The sequence below is a fragment of the Hyperolius riggenbachi genome, chromosome 4 (assembly GCF_040937935.1).
Source record: "Hyperolius riggenbachi isolate aHypRig1 chromosome 4, aHypRig1.pri, whole genome shotgun sequence".
Lineage (NCBI taxonomy): Eukaryota > Metazoa > Chordata > Amphibia > Anura > Hyperoliidae > Hyperolius > Hyperolius riggenbachi.
This window is the reverse complement of record NC_090649.1, coordinates 189985430-190006581: the sequence shown is the minus strand read 5'-3', so window position 1 is coordinate 190006581 and position 21152 is coordinate 189985430. Positions and strand designations below refer to the sequence as shown.

Below are 21152 nucleotides of genomic sequence, written 5' to 3'. Positions count from 1 at the left end.
CTGCAAAAGTGCTTCTAGTGGGTCCCAGCCCTAACACTGCAAACACAATGCTATTTTGCTGAAAGTCTTTACACAGCCAAATGTAGATCCTGCTGTGTTTTTCCTGCATTTGTGTCTGGGAAAATTGCAATTTCCCTGTGTGACATCCCTACTGTAATAGTAATTGCATTATTTATTATACATGAAAGAATTTGAACAGAAGATTTTAGTAGTTACAATTTTCAAGCCTTCAGTAGTTAAAAGGCTTTAAATCCTGGAAGTTTTTTTTTTCTTTTCATTTTTACAGTTTGAATACATTTTCAGATGTATTTACGTCTGTTTATAGCCATTTTGACATGAAGCAGGTGGTTTTGGCACTGTGGCACTAGTTGCTGATCGGCACCTCCATACACTGCAATGCAAATTTGCGGCTATAGAGTACCAGGTACTTCGTTTGGGTGTCGGAGCTCCCACAGTGGTTATGAGATTGGCTATTGTGTAGCCAAACTCAGATAGCGTCAGGCACGGAATTTTAGCATTGAGAAATAGAAACTGGTTAAGCCATAATAAAACCAAACTCCGAGGGTTAGTGTTAGTTGATAAAATAGTGGGGAGAAAAGTTACAGTTAAGTGTAGAGAGGGAGGATAGTGTTAGGCGATAAGGTAGCAGGGACAGGTTAGTGAAAGGTGATGATAAGGTAGCAGGGCCAGAGATTAGTGTTAGGTATGGAGAGGGAGGGGATTGTCAGATGTGGAGCTATTACTGGTGATCTAACATTTGACAATATCTTGTACCCAACTTCACCAGCAGCAATAAACATCTTGCCACAATCGTCAGTCACTACACATAGCAAGGTGTCCGAAAAGTGTTTGTTTGAAGAGATTGCAATAAATTAATGATTTGTGCACATGGCGACTCCACTGCTATTTTTGGGAAGTACATGCTGACTACTTCACCTTTACAGGACAAGGGAGGCTCTGGTGTGAAAGAGTTGGACAGCATGAAGAGTGACAGGATGAAGACCGTCCAACTGAATGTGGTGGAACAAGATGAGATAGATACAGCATTAGAAACTGTTAAGGAAAATTTAAAAGACCCCGAAAAAGGTAAATCTAATTCAGTTTGTTGTTTCCTGCTTCTGTGTGTCATTTGTGGTGGTGATGTTGTTTTTGCACTCTTGCCGGACATTACCAGAGTTCCATGCTCTATTCCTAGCCTGGACACTATCTGCATGGGGTGTGTTGGTTCTCCTCATGTTTGTGTGGGCACCCTGGTTTCCCCATGTAGGTAAATGAATCGGTCCCTCTCAGTTGGCCTTAGATAAGTGCCTGGATTAGGTTGTGAGCTCCTCTCACAGGTGGTTGGTGACTTGGATATGGACTGTGTGAAGTGCTGTGGAAGTTGCCAGCAATATTAAAATACATAAGAATAATATCTCCATCATTAACCAGCATACAGGAAGTTATCTGGAAATATTTTATTGTGTAATGTAAACAACATTTTAATAAAACTGTACACCAGCTCTATCACAGCACAGAAATGCTTCCACATCTTCAACGTTTATACGTTTCACTGATATCGTTTTTACATTATTCTAAAGCACACCCGAACTGCACTAGGAGCAGCCTTACTTACCCATATGCATCTGCTGCTTCCTTCATTGAAGCCCAGCTGAGCATTGGATGTTCCCCTTTGTGGGGCAGGTTGAGGATTTTAGCAGCATTATCCTTGCTCCATTCCCAATTCTGACCATGTTGCAGCCTTTGTGTTGATGGGGAAGATGGCATCACCCTATCAGGGCTGAAGATATATATTTTTTACCACTAAATGCCTGCTGTCATCAATGACCAGTACTACCCCACACCCTCCCCCGGCCAACCACACTTGATCAGAATTTTTTAGTGGGCTCCTGGCAAAATATATAGACTGACTATTGTCTATAGTTCAATTTTACCTGTTTTGAACCCCTTCCTCCTGCTCCATCGAACTTTCTAAAATGTTCGGGGCAGAGCTGCTTCTGCGAGGGAGAAGAGGGCACCTCTCTCTCTCGCATCCCAAGGGGACCCCCAACCAGTACCGCCCTGTAGCTGCAGGTCAGATAAAATTGCAGTGTAAAACAGCAGAGTGTTCTATTTTCAATAACTGAGTGGTGGGTCAGGTCCACACTCCTCATTACTGCAGTAGGGCACTATGCTGCAGCATACCTCTATGTCACATGACCTGCAAGAACACCTTGAAGGTATACAAAAGTATGCAGCATTAAAGGGCCTCGCTGCAGTGAAGATCAGGAGAGTTTAGATCTCACCTCCCACTGGTTGTGCTGCTTACTGAATGTAGGAAGATGGAGTCAGCGGTGGAGAGGGTCACACACTGGTTTGCAGTTGTGAAGGACTGAACTGCAAATGCATTTGTACCAGGTGCATGTTATGTGAATGGCTCAGAATAAAAAAGAAAAAAGCCTGGGCAATGACCAGTTATTTAATAGTGTCAAGGGACTAGTGTGCATGTATTTATTATATATAAAAACAGGCTGGGGAACACTGAACATTTACTGAAGCTTATGACAGACACATCATTTCCTTCTTACCAGCAACTGAGCAGTGTGCTGTCCTGTCTGCCTCCCTCCCTGCCCAGAAGAGTTGTACTTTTTCTTTCATGGAGGTCTGCACCTCTTCCCAGGGATTCCATTGGTCACCCCCACCACTATTACTGAGGAGGAAGTGCTGGGGAACGTCAGTCGTTATAGCAGATGCCAGTGTTAACAGTGGGAGAAGAGGAATGACAGCGTGAGTGATTACACAAGAAGCTGGGGAGTGCAGCAACACATTACAGCTATGTGGAGAATGTGCATCTAGAAAGGCAGAGCATACGCCTCAGCTGGTTTCATTTCCTACCAGCTTCAGAGGCTAAAGTGCTTTTCAATGAATCAACTCCTATATCCCCACCCCTCCAAATTACCGATAGGCAAGGAGGAAGTGAAGATACAAAGGGTTGCACTGTTGCCCTTGGCCAGGCTTTCCGGAGCCTCCAATTTTGGTAAAGCCCCATGCACGGCTGTATTCAAAGCAAAGCAGGAAGGGGGGGGGGGGGATGCGGAGAAACATGGCCATTATTGTGGGAGCTGGCACGGGCGATTGTTGGGATGCTGTTTGGCAGGCTAACTGCCTCTATTTTAACCCACCCCTCCCCAGAATCCACCCTAGTCCCGGGCCTATAAGTCCTGCCCACAAATACGGCCCTGCAGCCTATAACTGCAGGCACAAATAATGATCAGCTGGGGACTAATGGGAGCTTAATGTACAAAAAATCCATTGCAAGGGCTACATAATTCAGCTGTTAATACAGACGCTATCTCCTCAATTAGTGCAGGGGAATTTCAGGTTAATTTTAATGCTTCAATTGCTTTTATAGACACAAAATAAATGTGTTATGAATGCAGCACTATTTTTGTTTTTCTTAAGGTTTATGGGGCGTTGTTAACAATGCTGGAATATCAACATTTGGAGAAGTGGAGTTCACAAGTATGAACACCTACAAGGAAGTAGCTGAAGTGAACCTGTGGGGGACAGTTAGGGTTACCAAGGCCTGTCTCCCTCTCATCCGCAGGGCCAAAGGTAAGACCACTGTAGTCTTTTAGCTGGCTATCCTACTTCTGTATGTTTAAAAGTACTGCATTGACAATTGTGTAGCCCAGCTATAGGACCATAGTTTAATTGAACAATGTTGCAAAGTAACTGTCAGGCATGTCTGGTCAATGACTATAGGTCAGGCTGTATGTCCATATGACTGACCTATAGCCCAGCCAGTAACACCTGCACCAAGCTCCTTTTTAACACAATACTACAATACACCCTGCAGGTAGATGTAGCATACAGACTGACAGATAGTAATCCACCAACAGAACCCAGTAACTTAGCAATGCAACGGGCACAGTATTCAAAAGCATATATGTATATAGGCACCTGAGGCCCAGGGGATAAGGCAATCCAGACGAATGAGTCAGATGGCTGCAGAGACAGATGTCCCAGAGTGACAAGGCAGTCCAGATATACTCTCCAGAGATAGCGTAGTCAAGGGAAGCTGAGGTCAGTACTGGCAGCGTTCATGCAAGTCCATGTCCAAACATAGGTCAATCCAGGAAGCCAGCAAGCAAAGTTCAGGTATCGGGCAGTAGTCGGCAACAGGAATCAATCAGAGTTTAGCGTTGTCAGGACACAAGGCAATAGTCGGCAACAGGAATCATTTAGAGGTTAGCGAGGTCAGGATACAAGCAGTAATTGGCAACAGGAATCAATCAGGAAGAGAGCGCATACCCAGCAACAAGCCACAGGTAATGCTATCACGGGCGATGACTGGAGGCGCTGCCTAAGTTTAAATACTAGAGCTAACCAATCAACACAAAGCAGAATTGAACATAAACCAATTACAGATCCGCGTGTCAGCTAGTTAGCTGACATGCAGGCAAAACGTGGCTAATGTTTACATCGGCGTATTGCGTACTGAGAACGCATCCTCAGGCTGACCAATGAGGTTTGAGAAGTCTCCTGCGCTCCAGGGCCGTCAGCGGCTTGCCGAGACCCGGAAGCAGGAACCACAGCTCGGGTCTTGGCATTCCGCCACTGGCGTGCACCAGCAGACATTACAGTAACATTCTAGTGGCCTTTGAGTCTGTATTCAGCTGAACTTGGAAAATTAGCAATTCAGCAAGATACTAATGAGCTTCTGCAGGGCTGAATGTCATTGAAAAACACAAATTATTCCGTTTATCTGGTCTTATTATAGTATTGTCTGTTATTAGGCAGAAAGAGTCTTGATAAGGTACCCAAGGCGATATGTGACATGATGAGATAAACGTGTATGTATAGCGCAAAACATATTAACCAGCTTAGCTGTATGACCGCCGTGCTGGATTGCTCTGGCCCTGGTGGGCCAATTTTCATAATTTTTGTTTTAAAACACGCAGCTAGCTCTTTGCTAGCTGCGTGTTGGGGACGATCGCCGCCTCCGAAGCGCCGCTACCCGCCGCGTAACAGTGCCCCAAGCCCCCCCACCCGAGAACCAGTGCGCAGCCTGGCCAATTAGTGTCAGGCAGCACTGAGGGGTGGATTGGGACTCCCTCTGACGTCACAACGTCGATGACGTCATCACGATCGTTGCCATGGTGACGGGGAAGCCAAACAGGAAATCCCGTTCTGAACGGGATTTCCTGTTTGCTCTGATCGCCGGAGGCGATCGGAAGGGGTGGGGGGATGCCGCTGCTCAGCGGCTATCATGTAGCTAGCGCTAGGCTAGCTACATGATTTTTTTTAAAAATAGTGCTGCGCAGCCACCCTGGCGCAATCAATAGAACGCCAGGGTGGTTAATAACCAGGCTATTTTACATCTATTTTGCTGCCTGAAAGGGTTAATTTTTAGGCATGGTAGTGACAGCTTCTGCTTTGTGGTACTTTGTCGGGAATATAGTAAATATCACTGATAAGCAAATTACAGCCATAACATTTTTCCTTGCAGAATACAATTTCTGAAAGCAGAGAAAGATAAAATGGATGAACTATTGACCTTTTTCTAACTCTGGGACACTTGTTAGACTGGCACTGAGCAAAGGCAACAAAACATTCAATCTACTTTGTAAATGTTTAACCACTTCAGAACCGTAGGTTTACACCCACCACCCTCCAGTAACCAGGCTATTTGTTACAATTCAGGTTACTGCAGCTTTAAGGGCTCGCTGCAGGGCTGTACAACTCAGCCCACAAGTGATTTTTCCCCCTCCCGTTTTTGGGGAAAGCTCTGTTGGTGGGCTCTGATCCCTGCCAGCATGTTTGTTTATCTGTTGTTGTTGTTTTTTTTAATTACATTTTGCTTTTTTTTTTAACCCCTCCCTCCCACCCCCTGACAGCCAATCCTAGCGATACTCTCTCATAGGCATCAGCCTATGAGAGGGGAATGCTCTATGAGTCTCCACAGGGGACAGCCGAGTGACACGACTGTCCTCAGTACAGCGCTGCCGTAAATCGCAGCGCTGTACCATGTAAATAGACGGCAGTTTTGCCGTCTAACAGTCTCCTAGCACGTGATCTTTTGCAAAGTCCCACCTAAGGACTTCACGCCAATTGGCGTTGAATGGTCCTAGGGCTGCCGCCGCGTTTTTGCCACTTGGCGTGGAGTGGTCGGCAGGGGGTCAAATATAAAATAAAACCATAGGATATTAAAAAAAATAAATCATTTTTAGGAGTAGGAGCATAAATACAATTATTTATCTCATCAGTTTATTTTCATCTTGGGTTCTCTTCAACTCTGCAGATGTGTCCACAATACTGCAGATTCCGCAACTCTTTGTAGTATGTTTGACTCAGGTGAGGTCAGGAAGCTGTCACTGCTGAGTTCCGTTCCAAGCTGTCAAAATGGACACATACCATGCACTCAATAGATTAGATGTGAGATTCAATAGAACATTGACTCTGATGAAAATCTATTAAAAGGGCAACCGGAGTGAGAACCCCATTCACAGCTTATATTAGCCTTCATTCCAAAATAGCTCAGGGACAACATTGCTGATTATAATCTACTTATGTAGTTCCATGTTCCATCTAGCTGAATTATGAAGATCCTGTCACCATATAAAATAGCTAGACCCTACTTAATATCCCCCAGTAGTTGCCATGCAACACAGAAAGAGGTATTGACTTTGTACTTTCAAGTGTTATGGAAGTGAATGCATACATCTAATGGCAAATCAGTTATTATAGTTTATATTCTGTGTGGGTAGTGACCAACATAATCTTGCATATTTGGTACTGATGTACTGTATATCTGCACAAATAATAATTTAGTTGTGTTATGCCTCTCCTCAGGTCGTGTAGTGAATATCAGCAGCATGCTGGGCCGCATGGCTAACCCTGCCCGTTCTCCTTACTGCATCACTAAGTTTGGGGTGGAAGCCTTCTCTGACTGCCTGCGCTATGAGATGCACCCAATGGGAGTGAAGGTCAGCGTGGTTGAACCAGGGAATTTCATTGTGGCCACTAGCCTGTACAGCCCAGAAAGGATCAAGGCTATTGCTGATAAGATGTGGGATGAATTATCGGATGCTGTGAAAAATGACTATGGGAGAAAATATTTTGAAGAGAAGGTTGCGAGAATGAACACTTACTGTAATAGCGGTGCAACAGATACCTCGCCTGTCCTTAACTCCGTTTCCCATGCCCTGACTGCTCCAACGCCATATACCCGCTACCATCCCATGGATTACTATTGGTGGCTCAGGATGCAGATCATGACACACATGCCTGCTGCTATATCTGATAGGATTTACATTTATTAGGGAGATTGCTAGATTGATGTGATCTGTAATACGAATAGCCGATTTTATCAGCAGCATTACTACCTCACTTTACATTGTCACCAATAGTCAGTATGCTGCATCATTGTTCTGTGACTTTGGTTGTGGGAAAAAAGTACCTATGTCTGGCTATATGCAGCTTATAAATGGAAGACAGGAATTGTCTATCTTCTCTCAATATATTTAGTGTTTTCCCTGTGATAGTTTTGCTAAAAAGAGATCTAGTGATAATTGGCTTATACCTCAACTACTGTATATGCATTCTCCTGTCCAACCACTTCCATAGAATGGCAGAACATAGCAGATGATACAGTAAGGGCCCGTTCACACTGCACGCGTTTCCAGCCGCGTTTTGGAAACGCGTGCAGGTGGCCGACACGCACGACATCAGACATTGCATAGAGTGCAATGTCTGATGTTCACACTCCATGCGTTCCGGACCTGTGCGGTCAGGGAACGCATGCTGCACGCAGATTTTGCTAAAACGCGTGGCTGTCCCATTCACTTTTCAGTGATGGGATCAGCCACGCAATGCACACAAACGCGGATGGCCATGCGTTCGTACGCGTTCCGGTCCGCACGCGTTCCGCACGCATGGCCATCCGCATTTGTGATCTGAACGGGCCTTAAGATAATTGTGTGTGCCACTGGGTGATCATTGGTGTAGGGTTGTGTTATTGTTTTTTCTAAATAACAATCTGGCAGTATTTCAGGTCTGCTTTTCAATCCAAGCCACATTAATAATGTTAAGAGAAATAGAAATAACTTCAAGTCTGTCCAATGTGTCTTGGTAACAAATAGAGCACCTACCTACCTCACTTTAGATGTGTGCCTGACCACATCATGAGACAAGCATTGTAGCCACAGCTGCATTATTTTTTTCATACTGTTATTTTAGATCTCAGTGCTGAGAAAATGATCAATATTTTATACATAGAAGACATTGAGAAGACAGCACAAACACAATATGAAACCATACCACGCCTGCTGTGGCAAGCACAAAATCCAAGTGCAGCTCAACTGAACATGCTGTGCCTGAAAACTTCAGTGCAAACACATTTTAAATGCAGCTGAAAGGATTGTGCACAAGTCCTTATAGTCTAACCTCAGACAAAACTATCTTGTACATAAAAATGCAAAAAGATGGCAACATTCTGCTTTACATAGCATTTTAATAAGAATGCTTTTTGATCCTTTCAGCCCCTTAGGCTGTGTTCCCACTTGTCTGTTCTCCGCTAATCGCTAAACGGACAGTGAATGGATCCTATTTGATAAAAAGGAGCCGTTCACACTTGTCACTCTGCAACAGGTCTGCGTGATCCATTGCAGTAAGCAGACCGCACTTCTGTGCAATGAGCGATAATCCCGGGCAGGCGGATGCGTTCCCCATATAACCTATGGTGGTTATGCATCTGCCCAGGGCTATGCATCCAGCAGTGAATCGGTAACATGGGGATCTCCATTGGGCTGCAAAAGACCAATGGGAATCCTCAATAACAAGGAGAATTTTAATCGGTTCATGATGTAACAATGAAAATTCTCCCTGTTGCCAGAGAGAATTGGTCTAATGCAGCCATGGAGAGCCCCATGCTTCTGCCAGCCTCTAGGCTGAGTACAGAGAGGGACCAAGCATCGGTGATCAGCAGCAGGACAGGTGAGCGGCGATTGTTTCGGATAGGTGGGCACAGAGCGGATGCAAAATTAATGGAGCGGATGCCCATTTTCCATCTGCTTAAGTGGGAACCGAGCCTTGCAGACTCCGAGGAGTTCTGGTTTACTATGAGCTTGTCAGACAATCAGTACATAACAAAGAGGATTATTACCTGTCTGGCTTTTATTACTGTGTGGGGTCACATAAGGGAACCCCCCCCCCCCCCCCCCACACACACACACCCTATTTACTGTGGTGTAATAAGGAGAGGAAGGTATAAAAATGTCTCCTATACATACAGGCAGCAATGAAATGGCTACTGGAATAGCAAGTGATGTGACATTTCCTTAAAGAGAACACAGACAACAATTAACAGTACAATGATTCTGATCAAATCAAAGATAGCTTTATTGGCATGATCAAGATTCATACAGAAATTGCCTAATATAATTCTTGCTAAATCGAAACCTACAAACAGAATGCTGGTGGGCTTCCACTAAAATAGCTTTCTTGTAAATTCAATAACATATTACATATTGCCTAGGTTTGGTACATTTTTGGGTGTATTTATAACTTTTTGTAATGATGTTTAAATATTAACATTATTTTTTTTTCTTTTGTGCAATTAAAAGTTACATAATCTTAGGTCTATTGTAATGATCAGTAATGAGTCTGTTGATCAGTACTAGCTCTTTTCAGCACAAAAGTCACTATTTTATTCAAGAGTGTGATCACACATGTTTGAGGTGCACAGTATATTTTCCGGAACAGAGGAGAGTGATAGCCCTAGTGACAGGGACTATCACTTTAGCAGAGAGTGGTCATACGGTCAGAGTCGGTAACAGATCGGTCATATATCGGTACAGAATCGTTAGGCAAAATCGTAGTAAGTATTCAGGCAGGAGTCGGTAGCAGATCAGATAGGCAAAGATACAGAATTGTGAGGCAGAGAGTAATCAGAGGTACAGGCAAAAGGTCATACACAGTAATAATCAATACAATGGTAATAATAATAATCCTAGTCTAGTGTGAAATCGCCGGGGTCCTGCCGGATCAAAGCACACACGGATCTGACTAAGGTCTGAGCGCTAGCACAGTGAAGTATTCGCAACAACAGACAAAGAGCTACTGACATGGCCAAGCTTAAATGCAGACAGGCAAATCCAAACTGCCTTCCCAGACCAGCCTGACAAAGCCAGCAGCCTGATGTCAGCTGATCGACAGATCAGCTGATCCTTCTCTTAAGTGTATAAAGGTCCTGTCGCTCCGAGCGTGCGGACCTAGACTGATGCACTGCTGAGAGCCCTGTCCTGCTGGAGGAAGCGTGATGCGTCTGAGAGGGCGCGGAAGACGCCTCTGTGACATCAGGTGCGGAAGCGGTGTTCGTGCTGCTGTCCACCGACGTGGTAATGCAATCGTCCCTGCAGCCCTGAATGTTGGGACAGAACTGCCCCCACTCCTATCTCTGAAGCATCTACCTCTATGATAAATGGTAGAGTCACATCCACATGCCGGAGAATAGGAGCGGCACAAAAAAGTGTCTTTAGTCAAGAAAAAGCAGCACATGCTTCTTCAAACCAATTATACGTATCTGCCCCCTTTTTGGTCAGATTGGTGAGGGGGGGGGGGGGGGGGGGCGACGACAGTGGAGAAACCCTTAATACATTTTCTGTAATAGTTGGTAAAGCCAAGAAATCTTTGAAGTGCCTTCAAACCAGAGGGTTGAGGCCACTCCAAAACAGCTGACATTTTTTTGGGGTCCATGGATAGACCAGAGGTAGAAATAATATAACCTAGGAAGGACACTTCAGAGACCTCAAATAAGCACTTTTCAAGTTTTGCATACAAGCAGTTTTGTCTTAATTTATTCAATACATATTTGACATGCTCCCTGTGTTCAGTGAGATCTTTGGAGAAAATCAAAATATCGTCCAGATAGACGACTACAAAGCGACCCAGTACTTCCCTAAAGATCTCATTGACTAATTCCTGGAACACCGCTGGAGCATTACACAGGCCGAAAGGCATGACCAAGTACTCATAATGGCCATCAGGCGTATTAAAGGCCGTCTTCCATTCATCCCCTTGTTTAATGCGAATCAAATTGTATGCCCCTCTGAGGTCGAGTTTGGAAAAGACTCGAGCTCCAGTAACCTGGGAGAAGAGATCAACAGTTAAGGGCAGTGGGTACCGATTCGGAACAGTGATTTTGTTTAGAGCTCTATAATCGATGCAGGGACGAAGTCCTCCATCTTTTTCCTGAGCAAAAAAGAATCCGGCCCCTGCTGGTGAGTTAGATGGACGGATGAAACCTTTCTCAAGGTTCTCCTTAATGTAATCCTTCATGGCAATTTGCTCAGGACCAGAGATTGTATAAATGGCCTCTGGGAGGCATAGTACCGGATCTTGAATCAATAGGACAATCGAACTCCCTATGAGGCGGGAGTTTATCAGCAGAGCTAGGGCGAAACACATCAGCGTAGACACTGTACTGGGGAGGTATGCCTTTAAGCTGAATCTCAGTGGAACACAAGGTAATTTTTTCCAAACACCGTTCCTGACAAGTGGGAGACCAGGCTAGAAGTTGCCCTGTGTTCCGTTCTATTCTGGGAGAATGCTTGCGCAACCAGGGTAGACCGAGAACAATCATGGAGGAAGACATATTTAACACATAAAATTGAATTTCTTCCCTATGCAGAACTCCCATGTGACAAATGAGGAGAGGAGTTTGAGAGAGGGGCTGCTTGTTCTGCAGAGGGGAATCACTGATAGCAGTAACATAGATTTGCCTTTCCATGGGAAGAACTGGAGGCCAAATCTAAATCAATGAAATTAGCCGCCGAGCCTGAATCTACAAAAGCTTGAGTACAATACACTTGATTCTCCCATGTGATAGAAACTGGTAGTAATAATTTAGCATCCTTTGGAGGTAAAACAAGTTCGCCTAGGGTAGTACCTGCTACTAGAGGCCTGCAGCGGGTCGGGTACCCGCGGGTAACGCGAAATGCGGGTCGGGTTCGGGTACCCGAATTGATTTAAACTGCGGGTCGGGTGCGGGTAGCGAGTTGCGGGTGCGGGTAGGGTTGCGGGTAGCGGTCTGCGAGTAGCGGGTAGTGAAAGCAAGCTAAAAACCTTCTTTAGCTTTGGTTTGAGTATAAAAATAGGTTTTGTTAACTTTACAGCTCCCAATGTTACTTTAAATGTGCACTTTACAAGAAAATGTAAAAAAAGCGGGTAGCGTAGCGGGCCTGCGGGTCGGGTGTGGGTAGCGGTTCTGCGGGTGCAGGTCGGGTTGCGGGTATAAAATTCACCAAAAAGCGGGTCGTGGGTCGGGTGCGGGTATGAAAAAGTGGACCCACGCAGGCCTCTACCTCCTACTACACCTAGGCGGAGAAGTTTTCCGACTTCTTACTACAGTTTTGAATCAGATGACCTTTTTTCCCACAGTACAAGCAGAGACCCTCTTTCCTTCTCCTAGCCTTCTCAGTCTCTGACAACCTGGAATGGCCTTTTTGCATAGGTTCATCCGAACTAGAGGAGAATGAGGAATTGGCGAAAGTAAGTCTAGGAGAAACATGAGACCTGCCCTGACTGTGAAACCAAATTCTCCGGTCAATCTTAATAGCTAGTGAAATAGCCTCATCAAGTGTTTTCAGCTCAGGGTGGCTGATCATGACGTCAGCAACGGAATCAGCCAACCCCGTAAGAAACCGATCTAACAGCGCAAACTGCTCCCACCTGGACGACATAGTCCACTTTCTAAATTCAGACGCGAAGTCTTCCACCGTATTATGACCTTGACGAAGATTTTTTTAACTTTCTCTCTGCTGTGGCTGCTATATCTGGATCCTCATATATAACAGCCATGGCGTCAAAAAATGCCTGAACAGACGTCAGAGCTTCATGTCCATTAGGCAGACTATAGGCCCTGGTCTGTGAATCACCATGAAGTAAGGTTTTTATTAACGTTACTCTCTGGGTTACTGTGCCTGACGAAAATGGTCTCATTTCAAAATATGACATACACCTGTTCCTAAAATTTCTGAAATCTGATCTGTGACCTGAAAACCTCTCTGGGAGTGCCATCTTAGGTTTAGCTACACGAGAGGGAGGCAATGCTGATGCAGGCCCCTGCAAGTTGCGTACAGCATCAGACAGGAGATTGATCTGAGCATGTTGTGAGGTGACAGTATTATTCAACTGTTCGACAGCTGTAGTTAAAGCCTGGACCTGCTGGCATAAGGCCTCCATAGTGATTTTGGTCTTTTGTTATGTAATGATCAGTAATGAGTCTGCTGATCAGTACTAGCTCTTTTCAGCACAAAAGTCACTATTTTATTCAAGAGTGTGATCACACGTGTTTGAGGTGCACAGTATATTTTCCGGAACAGAGGAGAGTGATAGCCCTAGTGACAGGGGCTATCACTTTAGCAGAGAGTGGTCGTACGGTCAGAGTCAGTAACAGATCGGTCATATATCGGTACAGAATCGTTAGGCAAAATCGTAGTAAGTATTCAGGCAGGAGTCGGTAGCAGATCAGATAGGCAAAGGTACAAAATCGTGAGGCAGAGAGTAATCACAGGTACAGGCAAAAGGTCATACACAGTAATAATCAATACAATGGTAATAATAATAATCCTAGTCTAGTGTGAAATCCCCGGGGTCCTGCCGGTAAGGCTGCTGTACCTGACATCTATGATGAAATATGTATCCAATTTAACTTGTCTTTATTGTGCTTGTCTTTGGTGGATGATTTGACTCTTTCTAATTGGAACCAAAAGGCATACACATGAAATTGTAGGTGGCTATCATTTATTAACAAATAAAGGAATAAAACAATTCAGCAGCTAAAATAAAGTTCTGACCACCATATTTCTTGATTTGTCTGTGAAAGATAGTAGTGGACCTGTAAGTGGCTTGTTTGCTAAACATTTACAGATTCACAGTGAAGGGATCTTCAGATAAGGCACCTTATTGTGGCGGTTGCTGTGTATTCAGGATCTGCGCCACCTGGCAATGAATCTACCGCTGAGAGCATCCCTGTTGTGTCTTTTGCACTCTGAGTGGTTATACAGATGGTGAACAAGTCGATATACTACATCTGAAGAACATCTATTCATCTGCGCTGTGTTTTACCATACTAATGATATCTACCAGTTAGAACAGCCCCACCACTCTTGCACCATGGCACAGTTGCCTGTTCTCTGATTGGTGCGGAGGGAAACATGAAAGTACTCACTGTGCAATGATGTCACCAAGTGCACACACATTTCATGGAAGTCACACGGGACAGAGGGAGCAATAGAACAGCCTCTTTATAAGTAAAAATAACACTGTCCCTGTAGGAATGTATGTTAACATTTAAAATTAGGGCTCTTGAGAGGCTGAGGTGAGAGAGGGCACACTTAACTTACTCTGTTGATGTGTAAAGCTGAATACTCACTTGATGCAGGAAGATGGATCACAGCGAGGTCCTCTGGCAGCCTAACATTCCCTGATCCATCCACCTGCCGTCAGGTACACGACGGACACAAATGAGACTTCTAGCGACTGTGACACTGTGCGCGGGAGTCATCGGGGATCTTAAAGATCCAATCCGCCATAATGGTCATTACCTTTGTGCATTGCCATAACGTCATTAGTGTAATGGTGCGCCTGTACCCATGTCAGATGTTGGATGTGAATACTCCATGTATCTCTACCCTAGCACAGGTAGAACAGAAGGCAAGGATCCAGACTGACCTAGTGCTATCCAAAGCTTTCGCTGTAGGAAGCATGATGCAGGGTATCTGTTTTTTCTTTACCCAAGCACCCTGATCATGTCATCTCTTGCTTCAAACTGTATATAAAACCTAAATCATCATGGTGGACCTAAATGACCAGATAGGTCATCTCTCACTTTACTTTAAAGTGTACCAGAGATCAAACAATATAAAGAATAGATACTTACTCGGGGCTTCCTCCAGCCCCATAAGTGCATGTGAGGCCCTTGCCGTCATCCTGCAGTCTACCGTTCAGCCACAATCAGCTCCGGTAACTGGCTCAGTCGGGTCCAGTCTGGGTCTTCTGTGAATGCGTGGACCTCCCGAGCATGCACAGTAGGCTTGGATTGACGCCATTGAACCAGTTAGCAGGGCTGAATGGCAGACCGTGGGAGGATGTGGAGGGACTCGCACATGCTTATGGGGCTGGAGGAACCCTTTGGTAAGTATTGATTCTGTATATTTTTTGATCTCTGGTTTACTTTAACATTCCAATTTAGCAGAGAGATTGATTTAAGGATTACTGTGTCTTGCGCCACTAGGGCTTCATTCTCCATGGCGCTTTCTGGAGATCTAAAATTACTGAATCTGAGGGACAGTTAGTGACAAGTCTATAGATACTCTAGTTGCTGAAGATGAAATGGAGGTTGAAGTAACTTGAATTGAACTCCAGAGCTTGCACACTGGCTGGATAGTGTACTGGTTAAGGGCTCTGACGCTGGAGACCTGGGTTTGTATCTCAGCTCTTCCTGTTCAGTAAGCCAGCACCTACCTGAATAGGCGCTGGCTTACTGAACAGAAAGAGCTGAGATACAAACCCAGGTCTCCAGCGTCAGAGTCCTTAACCAGTACACTATCCAGAGATAAAGCCAGCCATACATCTAGTGATGATGGGCAGATTCGACCAAGAGACAAATGTCTCTCTAATCGAAACTGATTAGAGAGAGATCTGTCGGTTGCCCATACACTGCAGGCCGATTGTGATGCCGCATCTGACTGTCTCACCGCCCCAACACTTTCCCCATAATGTTAAGTGCCCCCCTCCCCCCCCCCCAGTGCAAGTTATACATTACCTGTCCACGGCCTCCACTTATCCCTGCTGGATCCAGGCACACTCTGTCCTACATACACGCTCGCCATGTGGTTGCCTAGTAGCGTGCCCGTGTGTATGACGTCTGACGCCCTTACTAGGCAACCGTGTGGGGTGCACAAGTATGTAGAATGGTGTGGGGACAAGTGGAGGTGGTGGAGAGGTAATGTATAACATGCACTGGGCATGGCAGTTCACATTAGGTGGGACAGTGCTGAGGGTTTTGTCGCATTCGTCGATCATCCCAAAATTGCACGCTGTTACCGCTGTGCATCCGATCAAGCAAGACGGCCCAACATCTTGCAGCATGCGCGAAGCCATCAATCAAACCTCGCCTATAACGTTTCCCACTGTTACTTTGCTTTATAAATGCACATGTATGTGTGTGAATTAATTTGTTTCTTCCGACAAAGCAAGTTATGTTTTGAGAATGATGCTGCAGAGAACACACCTGTAGTACTGGTGTATGGCCAATCACACAAACACTCGCTGCTATATCTGTAGTGCTATTTAATGGTTAAATGCAATGGTGTGTCCAAGCCATGAAGGGATCTGCGTGGCCTATAACGAATATTCTCCATTTCTTACACAACAGTCTACCAAACATAGGTTTCAACATCACTTTAATGCTAATAGAGATGCATGCTCGTTCCTGTGCTGGAGGTAATGAGCCCACATAAAACCTACTTAAGGTACCCCTGCAATATGCATTGAGGCTCCTTCGGTCCACAATTTGGGGCACATAAACACACAAAGCATGGCACACACAATAATTACATATGGACCTGTAAATTACATATTTATATTGCCAGCGGCCATCCATCATAATGCAGATCGTTCATATACATTACTTACCAGGAACATGCTCCCGGCGGACTTCTCGGACGAAGGTCCGCTCCCTCCTCTTCATGTCGGACCACCTCCGTTGGATCTGGGTAATGGTGTGGTGGCCCCGGAAGTGCTGGCGGAGCTCGCTCTGCAGCTCCTCCATGACACGCCTTTTGGCGTACATGTCCGTCAGCCCGTCATAGTTTGTACGGAGGAGTGTCTGTAAGAGAAACAAGATTGGGATTAAATTAGCATTTCTAATTAAAGTATAGCCGAAGTGAGATGCTGAGATAGACATGTGTATGGACAGTGGGTAGCACACAAAAAAACAACTATACTGTGTTCCTTATCGCTTTCTGTGTCTGAAAGAGTGACATATGTGGTATTTTAAGTGGGTGACTCACTCCTGAGTCTGTACTGACACTGATTTGATTGTTAATAACTATAATTTAATGTATTTGATTAAAACTCATTATCTGGTTAGTAAGTAGTTAATATTTTTTTCCTTGCAGTGAGGCAACTCTCACTTGCTGTCTGAGTCTGAAATGAGTGAGCCACTTACCAAACCAAAAATGTTTCTAGCACAGAATGACAACATCAAACACAGCATTGTTGAGTGTATGCTACACACTGTACATTACACATGTTTGACATGAGACTTTGGGGATCCTTTATGTTTGCTAATGCAAATAATGGTAATCGGTGAAGTTAATACATACATTTCCACAAATGTCACCCCGTCTGTTTGAGAAAAGACTGGAAGTTTTGTTTAGTTACACAAACATTACCCACAAACAACCAATTCCTCATATTTAATTGAGGACCTTTTCTCAGTGTTAGCTTGCCATTGATACAGTAACCTAGATAAGGAGTTATGTTGGCTGCTGCAAGCGTGCCATTACCAGCGCCCACACCCAATACATACAAACTATTAGTGGCTAAATAACACTTCACAAATCTAACCCAAGTCATCAGTACAAGGTGGGTATGGTGATCTGTCGCCACAGTATTACTACGATCAGGCTACTAGTCACAAACATCATTACCAACACAGGACACCAAGGGAGAATAGGTTTGTGGTGGTGGGGCCCTCAGTGACTTAATTGCCTAAGTGGCCTCAAGACCTTCTCACACACACATACATTCCTCTAAAGGTCGCTTCAGGGGCATAAGTATTAATGTAATGGGTTAGAAACCCTTGCCTTCAGCAACTCGACATACCATGGTGTGGAAATTGTGTGGTCTGTGCCATTGACAAATGTTTCACCAAGTTGTTGACACATCCTTACAGTGTGTGCAAAATACCCAGCTACATTGCATTCCTGCATCAACAAGGTCAGCAGCTAATTAAACACGTCACCCCCCGGTGTTGGTCTTTTTCAGGGCATTTTTCTATCCTTTCACCAACAGGGATGGAGAAATCCCTACTTCCCGCGCTCCCACGCGCTCATGGGAACACTCACATGCACACTGCCTGGTGAGCTGGAGATCAATGAACGTGGGAAACTATTACCTGTCGTTGATGTAACCCTTGCAATGATGCGCTGCTTCTATGAGAAGCAGTGCAATAATTGTGACATTAAAAAATTATGCTCAGCATCGTACTACTTCCTGCAAGCGTACTTAAGAACGCTTGCAGGGCGCATCAACCCAAAGTTAGTGTGGACATCTTGTGGGCAAATAGTCCAACCACACCCTAAAGCATTTTGCACATACCAATATTTTTTTGGTGACACACAAACATTCACTAATTCCCTCACACACTTCCCCAAATGTTATGATTTCATATGACCAAATAAACAAATTAAATTACAAAAATACCTTAGGGAGTGAATGTTGAAAAATGTTCTGTCAAGAGGGTATAACACTGTTACTTACAAAACTATGCACTTGGAAATAGGGATGGAGGCCACATGGGAAAACATTCTCCTTAATTACCACATGCAATATTTGGATCAAACATTGTGATCAAGATCACTGGTTTAGAGCCGGGACAAATGTGCACATAAATTTCGGGGTCTTTAAAGGGACTCCGAGCAGGGCATAGCCTATGGAAAAATGCATATAATTTGAAAGCTCTCTTTCTCCTCTTTGCAATGATATATAAACCACCGCCCTACGCCTTTTAGTTTAGACTATTTTTGGTATTGAAATTTGGGCGGCCCCAATTTTGTTGCCGAAGATAGAGAAAACGAAAAGGCATACAATGTCGATTGAGGTTTCGGCAGAAAGAGTAAAAAAAGACCTTTAAAATGATACCCATCTTTCCATACTTAAAATTACACAGGGCGACATTTTCCGCTGAATGTAGCTGCTGACTTTGAGAAAATGTGGCCCTCTGTAATACAAGATCACTATGGCAAGATGGGTATGATTGTAAAGCTCGCTTTCTCCACTTTCAGACGACACCGAAATTGTCATTCTACGCCTTTTAGTTGTCTCTATATTTGCAAGCCAAATTGGTGCCGCGGCAATTTCAATCGGGAAAATAGCCAAACATAAAAGGCATAGGGCAGCGGTGTATATATATCATTAAAACAAGGAGAAAGAGAGCTTTACATGATATTCATCTTTCCATAGTTTATGCACTGCTCGGAGTCCCTTTAAATACAGTACCATGCTTGTTTAAACTACTATATTTGGCCTAATCAGGGCCAAACTATTTGGACACACATTTTCGTTACATTTCCCATTACAACATATACTAAAAAAGCAATTATTATTGCCATAATGTCACACCTCCAAAAACCCTATTTGCTGGTGAAAAAAACAAGATATAGTTCATTTCATTGCGAAAAGTAAAGCTAAAGTTGTAAACGATTGAATGGAAGTAACACAGAAAGGTGAAAAATGCTCTGGTGCTCAAAGGGTAACACCACTCATGGGAACAAACCATTTCACAAAGGACAAACCATTAACCACTTCCACATAATTAGCCTTTCAATACAACACTTTTCCATCAAAAAACATTTACTGTGCACTGGCCCTTTAAGTACTACAAATAACATTGTTAAAAGAATCTTCTGCTTCCCCAATGCCACATAACAGCACAAGACATTTTCCAGCATTAGCACATGACAACTTAATAAACCAACACATTTATAATACTGTGATAAAAAACATGCGGCTGAAATTGACACTGATCAAAATGTAGAATGCAGACAGTCAATATCATCAATCAGATCTAGAGACATGTCAACATTTACGAAAACAACAGTCTGTGATAGAGGCAGGTTGGAACCACACCCTGATATACAGTAATGAAGAAACAACAACAAACAACTACATACAGACATATATACATACAGGCAAGACAACAGATACATGTAATACACAAGCACAAACTCAGATACTTACAGTGGCCAAATAGACTCGCTCACGCCTGGTGAAATGTTGCACCATGATGCCTGTTCAGTCAGGTTCCCTCTCACCAGATGAGTCACTTCCTGTCACTTCCTGTGTCCTAAGGGCGCCAACGCGCGCGTAGCACGTAGTGCGCTATGCACATGTCACGGAACGCCGCACGCACACGGTGCGCGCATACCACTCTGCGCTATACGCGCATACCGCTCTGCGCTATACGCGCATAATGCACACAGCACAGGAGAGGCTCGAGTAAAAATTAAAGGTAAACATACAGAGATAATAATTAGCTACTTAGGGCCCGTTTATGGCTAGTTTCCACTGTAGCGGTGCGGAATCGCCTGGATTCCACCGCAGAAGAAATCGCATGCAGGTTCGTTTTTTACGCATTATTTTACGCGATTACGCATGCGATTTCCCTATTAAATACATTAGCGGCGATTCGCATGCATTCCACTAGCAGGCGAATTCGTTGGCTCTTTTGTGCGTTTTTTCACCCCTCATAAAAACGCACCACGCAAACGCTACAGTGGAAATAGGTCCATTCACTTGCATGACATGTGCGAATCTGCATGCGTTGGACGCATGCAGATTCGCGATAGTGGAAACGAGCCCTTCCTGGAACCCACTGAAATCAGCAAACGCAAAATGCAACCGCTAGCATTTTGTCTGAGCGGTTTGCAAGCGCATTCATGCGCGTTTTCGGTCGCGTTTTGCAACATTGTATTTTTTTCCTCAGCGGGTGCGTAGCATTTTGCGTTTTTATCCTGATTGGTCCTGTGAATTATTTTTCATTTTTTTACAGTGTGCTCAACCGCAAAACGCTAGCAAAACCGCTCAGTTTAGGTTTTGCTGAGCGTTTCCGCTAGCGTTTCAATACTTTACATTGAAGCGCTAACGCTCCCAAAATGCTGCAGGTCCTGCGTTTGCGTTTCTGGGAAACGCAAACGCTCCTGTGGAAGTTGCCCCATCCATTAACATTAGCCCAGCGTTTTGGCAAAGCGGTAGCGTATCGCAGCGCTGCCAAAACGCTGCCAAAAGCACTCCTGTGGGTTCCAGCCCTTAGGCTGCTTGCACCCAGGGACGTTACAGGCGCACGTTAGGGCAGCCTGTAAGGCACAACAATGTAACACGTG

At 44.5% G+C, this 21152-nt stretch overlaps 1 protein-coding gene across 3 annotated transcripts in view; it reads left to right on the top strand.

Annotated features, from left to right (window-relative positions):
• BDH1 (3-hydroxybutyrate dehydrogenase 1) overlaps window positions 1-9618 on the top strand; it is a 35570-nt gene extending 25952 nt beyond the window's left edge. For all 3 annotated transcript variants that reach the window (XM_068281147.1, XM_068281148.1, XM_068281146.1), the window contains exons 5-7: window positions 945-1086; window positions 3442-3594; window positions 6835-9618. In XM_068281147.1, the coding sequence (XP_068137248.1) occupies window positions 945-1086; window positions 3442-3594; window positions 6835-7304 (765 nt within the window). In that variant the 3' untranslated portion in view covers window positions 7305-9618. The remainder of the gene's footprint in view (window positions 1-944; window positions 1087-3441; window positions 3595-6834) is intronic.
• Window positions 9619-21152: the final 11534 nt, after the last annotated feature.